At 39.2% G+C, this 10353-nt stretch overlaps 1 protein-coding gene across 1 annotated transcript; it reads left to right on the top strand.

The window, feature by feature from the left end:
• Positions 1 to 464: 464 nt before the first annotated feature.
• LOC127808869 (receptor-like protein kinase HSL1) lies at positions 465 to 4330 on the top strand. The gene is made up of 2 exons (XM_052347557.1): positions 465 to 3430; positions 3803 to 4330. The coding sequence occupies exons 1-2, from the start codon at positions 829 to 831 to the stop codon at positions 4192 to 4194; spliced, it is 2994 nt and encodes a 997-aa protein (XP_052203517.1). The 5' UTR covers positions 465 to 828; the 3' UTR covers positions 4195 to 4330.
• Positions 4331 to 10353: the final 6023 nt, after the last annotated feature.

Here is a 10353-nt window from a genome sequence, read left to right as displayed (position 1 = left end):
ATTACACGCGTCCTAATGTATTTTTATAATTAAAATTAGCATTTTTTTATTTGAATTTAATGGATTCGCAAAATCAGAAAGTGGTAGATGACATGACAATTTATGATTAATAATTAATTTAAAAGGTTTTGTGTTTTTAGAATAGTTGTTAAGATGTAATTAAATATATTTTATTTTTAACATTTAGGTATTTTTATCAATTAATAAAATATTTTAAAATACAATGTATATATTTTTAATTAATAAATAAAAGTGTTTAATGTTAAAAATAAAATACATTAAAAATATTTAATTATTATAAAATAATAATTATTAATTTAAACCCCAATCTTAATAATTATTTTGTAAATTTCCACGCAGACACAGAGCACAGCACACTGTGTAAATGTGTATTGTTTTGAAGAGCGAACTTTTTAAGTCTTAATATCTGAAAAAAGAGGCACTGGAAAACGAGCTTTTTCACTTACCCAAACAAAAAAAACACAAGCTTTTTGCAGGACTATATTTACCCACACAAACTTCAACCCTCCGATCCCATCACCATTTGGATCCGTACTCTCCGACGGGACCTCCTTTCATGATCTTTCTTTCTTTCTTGCCTGGACCAGCGAGCTACTTAACCCTTCCCTCCCTCTCTTCCGTTTCCAACGCACACAGACGGAATCATCATCCACATTTAAACTCCCCCAGCTCTGTATATATACAATCCATTTTCTCGTCTATAGTTAACCTGGCCCGGCTCTCTCTGTAACGCATTTACGGACACAGCGAACCACACCACACCAAACCAAACCAAACCCAACTCCATTGCTTCACTCTCTAGCAATAATGGTTCTTATGCTACTACTCCTGCTTCCTCTTCTTCACTGTTTTCCTCAACTGGGCTACTCTTTGAATCAAGAAGGGCTCTATCTCCAGCGAGTCAAGTTCGGGTTCGACGACCCGAACGGCTTTTTCTCCGACTGGAACGACCGGGACGACAACCCTTGTGGCTGGAACGGAGTTTCCTGCGACTCGGAGACTGGCTATGTTGTCTCTGTTGACCTCTCGTCGGCCAACGTTGCCGGGACTTTTCCCTCCGTGATTTGCCGTCTGGGAAGGCTGACCTTTGTCTCATTCTACAACAACTCCGTCAATGGGACCTTGCCGGAGAATATCTCCGACTGCCGGAGTCTCGAGCATCTCGACCTTGCCCAGAACTTGCTCACCGGAAAGTTACCTGGCGCTCTGTCCGACCTTCCCAACTTGGTACACCTCGATTTGTCGGGTAACAACTTTTCTGGCGATATTCCGGCCAGCTTTGGAACCTTCCGGCGGCTGGAGGTTATTTCTCTGGTCGAAAACCTGCTCGACGGCGAAGTTCCTGCGTTTCTCGGGAACGTTTCGACTCTGAAACAACTCAACCTCTCGTACAATCCGTTTTCGCCGAGTCGGATCCCCCCGGAGTTCGGAAACCTGACGAACCTGGAGGTCCTCTGGCTCACTGGCTGTAACTTGGTGGGTCGGATTCCTGACCCGCTGGGTCAGCTCAAGAGACTAACCGACTTGGACGTGGCTCTGAACAACTTGAACGGTCCGATACCGAGCTCGCTCACTGAGTTGTCGAGTCTTGTCCAACTCGAGCTCTACAACAACTCGTTGTCCGGTGAGTTGCCGCCGACTGGATGGTCCAAAATGGCTGCATTGCGATTGCTCGACACGTCGATGAACCAGCTGAGTGGACCGATTCCGGACGAGTTGTGCTCGCTGCCACTCGAATCGCTCAACCTCTACGAGAACCAATTCGAAGGCAACTTACCGGCGAGTATCGCCAAATCGCCTAATTTGTACGAGCTAAGGATATTTGAAAATCGGCTAAGTGGAGAATTGCCCCGAGATCTGGGTAAGAACTCGCCATTGTTGTGGATTGACGTATCAAGCAATAATTTTTCAGGCAAAATCCCAGGGGGTTTGTGTGAAAACGGCGTTTTGGACGAGCTTCTGATGTTACACAACTCGTTTTCTGGCGAAATTCCTGCGGCTTTGGGGGAATGCAGGAGCCTGACACGTGTCAGGCTCGGTAAAAACAATTTATCCGGCGCGGTCCCGGCTGGATTTTGGGGGCTACCGCATGTTTACTTGCTGGAGCTCTCTGGGAACTCATTTACCGGCGAAATTGCAAAGACTATCGCCGGAGCTTCAAATCTATCGGCTTTGCTTATATCGAACAACAGATACTCCGGCAGCATTCCGGAGGAAATTGGGTCGTTGGAGAATTTGGTGGAGTTCACCGGAGGCGATAATTGGTTTACCGGCCAATTGCCGGCCTCTATATTGAATCTTAGACGGCTCGAAAGGCTTGATCTTCACAACAATAGCTTATCGGGTGATCTTCCAACTGGAATTCATTCTTGGAAGAAGCTCAACGAGCTAAATTTAGCTGACAATGACTTTTCCGGGAATGTCCCGGAGGAAATTGGAACTCTATCTGGGCTTAATTATCTGGATCTTTCTGGGAATCAATTTTCCGGGAAAATCCCAATTGGGTTGCAGAATTTGAAGCTCAACCAGCTCAATCTGTCAAATAATCGGCTTTCGGGTGATATTCCACCGTTATATGCTAAGGAAATCTACAAACGCAGCTTTTTGGGTAATCTGGGTTTGTGTGGTGGCATTGCTGGCTTGTGTGATAGTAGAAATGGAGAGAAGAATTTGGGTTATCTTTGGTTACTTAGATCAATCTTCATGCTTGCTGCATTGGTGTTTATTGTGGGTGTTGTTTGGTTCTATTGGAAGTACTGGAATTTCAAGAAAGCAAAGAACGCCATTGATAGATCGAAATGGACGTTGATGTCGTTTCACAAATTGGGTTTCAGTGAATATGAAATCTTGGATTGTCTCGACGAAGATAATGTGATTGGAGCCGGGGCTTCTGGGAAGGTTTACAAGGGTGTTCTTAGCAACGGAGATGCTGTCGCGGTGAAAAAGCTCTGGGGAGGCTCGAAATTGGTGGACGAGAGTGGTGATATCGAGAAGGGTAGGATTCAAGATGACGGGTTTGAAGCAGAGGTCGAGACTTTGGGGAAGATTAGGCACAAGAACATAGTTAAGCTGTTGTGTTGCTGTACTACCAGAGATTGCAATCTTCTGGTCTATGAGTACATGCCCAATGGGAGCTTGGGCGACTTGCTCCATGGTAACAAGAGTGGCATGTTAGATTGGCCGATTAGGTATAAGATAGCCGTCGATGCTGCTGAGGGCCTTTCGTATTTGCATCACGACTGCGTTCCCCCAATTGTTCACAGGGATGTGAAGTCAAATAACATCTTGTTGGATAGTGATTTTGGAGCCCGAGTAGCTGATTTTGGAGTTGCCAAGGCTGTCGATGCAATTGGCAAGGGGACTAAATCCATGTCTGTCATTGCTGGTTCTTGTGGTTACATTGCACCTGGTTAGTCCCCCTTCCCAACTCCCACTGCTGCAATTGAACTTTTAGCTTATATATTTTTGCTTACTTCGAAGTTGTCAATTCAATGTTTTTTGTTCGCTCTTATGTTGTCTCGACAAATTATTGGTGCCATTGCTCCTTTGGTTTCATAACAAGGTTGATTATGGTCAGTAATTAGATAGGTGATCTATCTGTTCCAATTTCTAGTTTTCGTGATAACCTGCGAGTTGAGACATTACCCTTCAATCCTTCTAAGTCTGCTCAAGTTTTCAATTCTAACATATCATGTTGTTCTTTGAATTTTGAATCAAATGACTTAAGAACCATATCAGTAGCCAGTTTGCTTATCGGATACCATCTTCTTGTTCAATGCAGAGTACGCATACACCCTGAGAGTGAACGAGAAGAGCGACATATACAGCCTGGGCGTGGTGATCCTGGAGCTGGTCACCGGGAGGCGCCCAGTTGATCCCGAGTTTGGGGAAAAAGATTTGGTCAAGTGGGTATGCACCAATTTGGACCAGAAGGGCATCGATCAAGTCATCGACCCAAAGCTCGACTCTTGTTTCAAGGAAGAGATCGGCAAGGTCCTGAACATCGGCCTCCTCTGCACGAGCCCCCTCCCGATCAACCGCCCCTCGATGAGAAGGGTGGTGAAGCTGCTGCTAGAAGTAGGCGGCGAAATCCATCTCAAGGCCGCCTACAAAGATGGCAAGCTAACGCCTTACTACTACGAAGATGCCTCGGATCAGGGCAGCGTAGCTTGACAAAACAAAAATGAATGTGAAAAGGAGGAGAGGGGGGAAGTGCTGGTTCTTGTTTGCATTTCTTTCTCACTTCTTTTTCCCCTCTTATTATTATTTAAGTGTTTGGTTTCATGGAAAAGAAAAGAAAAGAAAAGAAAAGAAAAGAAAAGAAAGCACCATTGAAGGTGTCTCTGTGAAGAGGGTTTGATTCCAGCCTAATTTAACCATCAAAGTTTTTCCCCCTATCTGCATTAATACAAGTGTTTTTTAAGTGCCTTATCTATAAATTATACAGTTGGATTTATTTATGTGCGGAATCTCTCAGGTTATTTGTCGAATTGGGAACAATTCCTTTTAAGGGCAGTTACTAGGGTATGTCCTGGTTTGGTGAAAGCATCCAGAACTCCCTGAAATTGAATTGAATCCCTCCCATAGCCATAGCCATAGCCTTGTCAATAATTCATTGTAAAGCTAAAAAATTCCTTACCAGTTACCATATTGATGATGTTGATAGCGAGCCCTATTTTGTCATATACCCACATTAAAGAGGGCTGCTCCTCAATGGGCCCAAACTCATTAAGGCTTTAGGGACACTCACACGCACATAAAGGAGGCATTTTTTTGTATTTTAGCTCTAGCCAAAGTAATCAATGCCTCATCCAAGATGGAGTCAATTTTTCTCTCATGCATTGTGAATTTGCACACTCAAATTTGGGGTTTGGTCACAATAAAACAATGTGCAGGACATAGATGTTGTGCATACTCGTGCCTTCGCCCCAGTGTGAGCTTGTCTCTATATATTTTGGGTTACATAATATTATATATTTAATTAATTAATAAAATTATTTAAATATTTAAAATAAAATATAATAAAAACACCCTTGTATTAATCATCATACTTAAAAAGAATAATTATCAGTATGGTTGTTTACTATTTAGAGGGTCAAAAAAGACATGCACGTGCGGGGACATTTAGTTTGGGTATTTATGCACGATAGCAGTAGCAGATACCGGTGAGGGCCAGCCACAGCCCAGCCGTAACAGCTCTGCAACAAATAAATGTGTTAGCCACAGTCTTAATGGAATATTTAATAGCATGATTTTTTACCGTTACATTATTTATGCCATGGGAACACATCTAGGTAAACATATTAAATCACTCACTCATTGTAAATCTACCCAACACTAAATGGGGAATCTGCCTCTCTCTCTCCCCCTCTCTCTATTATGTAAATAAATAATTAATGTAGGGAATGGTATTCTTCCACATATTTGGTATGACTTACCTACCCTGCATCATGTGGTACATACAATTATAATGATGAGTTCATTTTATGGCTTTTTATTTCTTTGCTAAATAATTTATAATATTTTATATAAAAACTTACATAATATCCTTCAATTTAGCAAGTGACTCTTAAATGTGACAAAAGGACTACAGCATATAAAATTATAGAATAAAATAGAATTTATATCATTCACGTTGTATATTAGAGTTAAAACTTGATGTGTATGAATAGTCTAATATGTTGTAAATTAAGTGACATTTCAAATGGTTCTTCAATACATTTAATCTTAGATTGGTTAGTTACAAACCTTTTCACTAATTCTTATATTATATTATGTCTTTATGAACTTATGAAAATTGTGAAAGAACTTGAGCTCAATCGCATAAGATTGGGCTAACTCAAGGCAAAATTAAGAATTACTAAATACACTGCAATCTTAATTAGTCTTCTCCTATTACCATCCTTTGCATATAAATACAACTACCCCTGCACTATTCCAACCTGTTCCTATTGCTACTATTTGCTTGGTTTACAATTTGTTCTTGCTACTCCATTTGTTCTCAAAATCGTGAGTGCACACATACATTAAAAAAAGTTTATTGTATTATAGGAGAATAACCACATTTGCCTTTAATACCATTCAAGAGATGAAAATTATCATTACGTCCAGTGCTGTACCTGAGATTTTGGGGTCCCGAGGCAAAATAAAAAAATGGGCCCCAAATCGTAGCAACTAACTGTTGAAATTTGAAGGCTTGAACTTGAAGGTCGAAGCAGATCTGAAATTTGAAGGCTTGAAGCAGACGTAGATCTAGTTGGCAAGGGCGAGCGACAAAGGGCGAGAGAGAGATAAAGTGACTAAGCCACGGAGCGAGAGAGAGGTAGTGAGCAACGGAGAGCGAGCCACCACCACCGGCCACGAGGGCGAGATGAGCCGGCGACCAAGCGACCGAGCAGCGAGAAGCGAGAGAGTGAAGGACGACTGGCGATGGAGTAGTGAGAGGAGAGAGAGGCAGCGAGCAACGGTCCGACGGAGTAGCAAGAGGAGAGAGCAAGGGCAAGCCACCAACAGTAAGGGCGAGGGCAAAAGCGAAGCCAGGAGTGACGGACGGAATAAGAGAGGCAGCGAGAGAGGGAGAAGGGCAAGACGAAGCTTTGCAGAGGAGGAAGAGATGGGCAGCTGGGCCTGGGCAGTGGACCCTTACAAGATAGAGGTTTGGACCCCTAAATAATTAATAAATAGTTAATTTTTCATGAGCCTCATGGAAGATCCGGCCTTGATTACGTCCAGTAACATTCGTCACACCTCAATTTTTTTAACATTCGTCACACCTCAATTTTTTTGATCGTTTAACCGTCCACCATTTCCTTTTCTTACAACATAATATTATTTAACAAGCTGAAATGTATCTTATGTTAATAATAATAGTATAAACAAATAGTTAAAAATTTATTAATTTTATATTAATTTGTACAACAACATTAAAACTTTTATAATTATTACTCTTTTGATATATTAATCATTATTTTTTTTTTCAAATTTTCAAACCTACTTGTCCACAAATTGACAAACTCTAATTACGTGCGCACGATCAAGTTTGAAAACTTAGAAGAAAATTCAATAATTAATGCATCAAAAGAGTATTAATAATTTAAAGTTTAATAGTATTGTATAATTAATGTAAATTGAAAGTTTGAATATAAAATTGATAAATCTTAAAGTTTGATTATAGAATTAATATAATGATCAAAATTTGGTAAGTTTTTTGTTAATTAACCATTTGCTATTCAAATGATACAAAGTCCACGTGTGGCCCATAGATCCAAACAATGAGCTGGAAATCCTAGGCATCTCTCTTGAAGTTTGGGCCTGAAGCCTCAAACCCAATTAATTTTATATTTGGACTTCAAAGCCCACATAACATAACATACACCTTTAGGGTGGGCTCAATAGGGGGCTGCAGGCCCACAAGTAAATTAACACACAAAGGTGAAGTTTCAATCTCCTTAATGCATCAATTTCTTTGTTTTTTGTTTTTTGTTTTTTTTTTGGTTTCTACCCTCTACATGCACAATTATTGTTCATGTTCCTCTCTTTCATATGTCACAATAGACTTGCTTAAGAAATGTTTAATTAACTTCAATTAATCAATCATCTTTTAAATATAATATGCATGCATCAACATCATTAACTTTAGTTGGCAATTTGTGCCATTCACCATATAATTAAGCTCCTCTAGGAAATAATTTCAAAAGCTAATTAAGAGACTCATAAACTGATAATATCAAAAGTATACAATAATGGTGTCTTCTTTAAACTAATTTAATTAATTAAGTTAAAAACTTAAAAGAATGAAATGTTGCAGCACTGTGTTATGGTAGTACCATGAGCTTTGGTTTGCAATCTAGGCCAAGGAGAGGTTGGGCTTTAAGGCTGTTTGGACGACAAGAAAAATGTATCCCCAGCAAGCTTATTTTTCACTTTAAATTTGTACTTTCCCAATAAAAGGGTGACTTTCTTGGTTTGCTTTCACACCAAAGCTTTGGAACTTCCAACCACCACTGCTTTGGTGGTTGAACTGACCAAATTTGGAGGGTACCATGTTAATTTATTTCTTTTAGACCCCATAATCAGGTTGAAACTTGAAACATCATCAACCATGGAAGTTGTCCTTATTTTGAATAAAAATGATATATTTACACCTAAAATAAAGAAAATTAAAACCTAACCAAAAAAATGATATATATATATATATATATATTGAAATTTTTAGTCAAACATATATCACTAGATAACAATGTGTCAAGGAGTGTTTTGTAGCTTAGTGTATGATCGATTAATATCAAATATGTTATTCTACATAAAATTTTATAAATAAGTTTTTCGTCAAACATATAACTAGATAAACAATGTGTCAATAAAGGTGTGTTTGATTGCATTACTTAGAATTTAATTCTAGATAATATTGTTTAGAAAACAAAAACCACCCCACCCCCTTGAAAAATGAATTCCATGGAAAGAAACTTTAAATGTTTGTACCATACATATTTTTCCATAGAAAAATTAAGAGTGTTTGATTGTTTTTCATAAAAAATGTGTAATAATTACATATTTTTTATGGTAAATGTGTGCAATCAAACACACTCTAAGTGTTTTATAGCTTAATGCACGATTGATTAATTATAAAATATGTTATTCTATGTAATTTTTTTTTTAGGTTATATTAAAATTATATATATATATATATACCATTATTGTAACGTCCCGTTTTCTCAGAACGAGCATTACCTCGAGATTTCGGGAATATATATATTTTTCAACATCAAACACACAACATAAGTCTCTTGATACACATACTCATCATAATCATTTCCCGACAATCCCGATCGTACCTTCTTAGCATATCAAAATTTAATAATTAATAGACTAAGACATGTATTATCAATCACATTAGCGGAAGCAAAATCGAAACCTTAATGATATATATAACCGACAATTTCTTTTACAATAATCAAATCGATGTTTCACATGAAAATATCAAAATATTACATAACCTCTGAACATCGTAATCATAGACAAAAACCTACGAAAACTAAACATAGTAACTATATCTCGATGACATTCTTTCCCTTGGCGCCACTATATTCACCTAAAACGTTTGAATATTGCAGGGACATAGTCCAAATTAGATACTGAATCATCTAAGTGAGAGTTCAAAAACATTTTCATGCAGATATGCAAAACTATACATAAAATCGATAAATCCCGACATGCCCCAGCCTAAGAGAATCCTACATAGCACTTAGCCCTAACCGGGAAAAATGCAATCTCTCTAAAGGCGACACGACCACACTGACCCATTGGCAAACCAATCCTGCTTAAGAGGGACAACCTCGACGTATGAACCCGGGAATCACCCCATTGTTATTGTTAGGCTTTACACTCAAAAGCATTCCAAAACCCAACGCAACCGTAGCCCCAAGAGTGTCACATCAGCACTATTCCCGAAATCCACGACACCTCGGCCTTAATGCTATTGCTCAAAGGAACCTGGGGTGGTGTTCATTCTCAGCCCCGCCACTTGAGCCAACAATCGGGGTGGTGTTCACTCTCAGCCCCGCCACTTGAGTACTGTAGAGTGAAGTCCGTCTCAGCCCCATCTCAAGTGGGTCACATAGCATTAACGCACGTATTCCGAGTGCTGACACTCGAGAGCTACGTTACAGGTTAACAACCCACGTCTCACATGGACAACACAACATGCCAATGCCGAAAAATCATAACATGCATAAAATCAACATCTCAATATATGCAATTTACCGTACGAAATATAACACAGGTGTAAGTAATCATTTATAAAACCATCAATAAACATAGTCATGAGGATGAATACTCACAGTAAACCATTCATATGCCACGAACGAGTTTTTCGATAGAACCACTCACCTTTAGACGAAATTTCAAATTCTTCTTGACAAGCGTGGTATGCCTCGATTTGCGTGCCCTCTTCGAACTTCGCACGAGTCACTTCACCTCAAGCTGCAAGGTACCCTAATCATCCAATAATCATCAAAATATAATTTTCTCTTTAATTTTTCTCACATTTTCTCTTATTTTTTCTCACTAATAATCCAAAATAATTATCTACACAACTATTTTCTTAAATAGTTTTACATAATAATTCATAAAATAATTAAATAAAATTCCTGGAAGTTAAATTACCAAAAAGCCCCTCGTCACGCGCCTTTACGCGCTTAGCATGTTGGTGTAAGCAAAGGCTGGCGCGTGCAGCTCACGTGCCACTGTCTTCAACCTCGAGCTAGTTGACAGCGGTTGCTTCGATGCCCCCGAAACTGGTACCCCCTGAAAGCCCACGAAGAGTCGATCCCA

The sequence above is a fragment of the Diospyros lotus genome, chromosome 8, assembly GCF_014633365.1.
Source record: "Diospyros lotus cultivar Yz01 chromosome 8, ASM1463336v1, whole genome shotgun sequence".
Taxonomy (NCBI): Eukaryota; Viridiplantae; Streptophyta; class Magnoliopsida; order Ericales; family Ebenaceae; genus Diospyros; species Diospyros lotus.
This window is presented reverse-complemented; position numbering and strand designations above follow the sequence as displayed.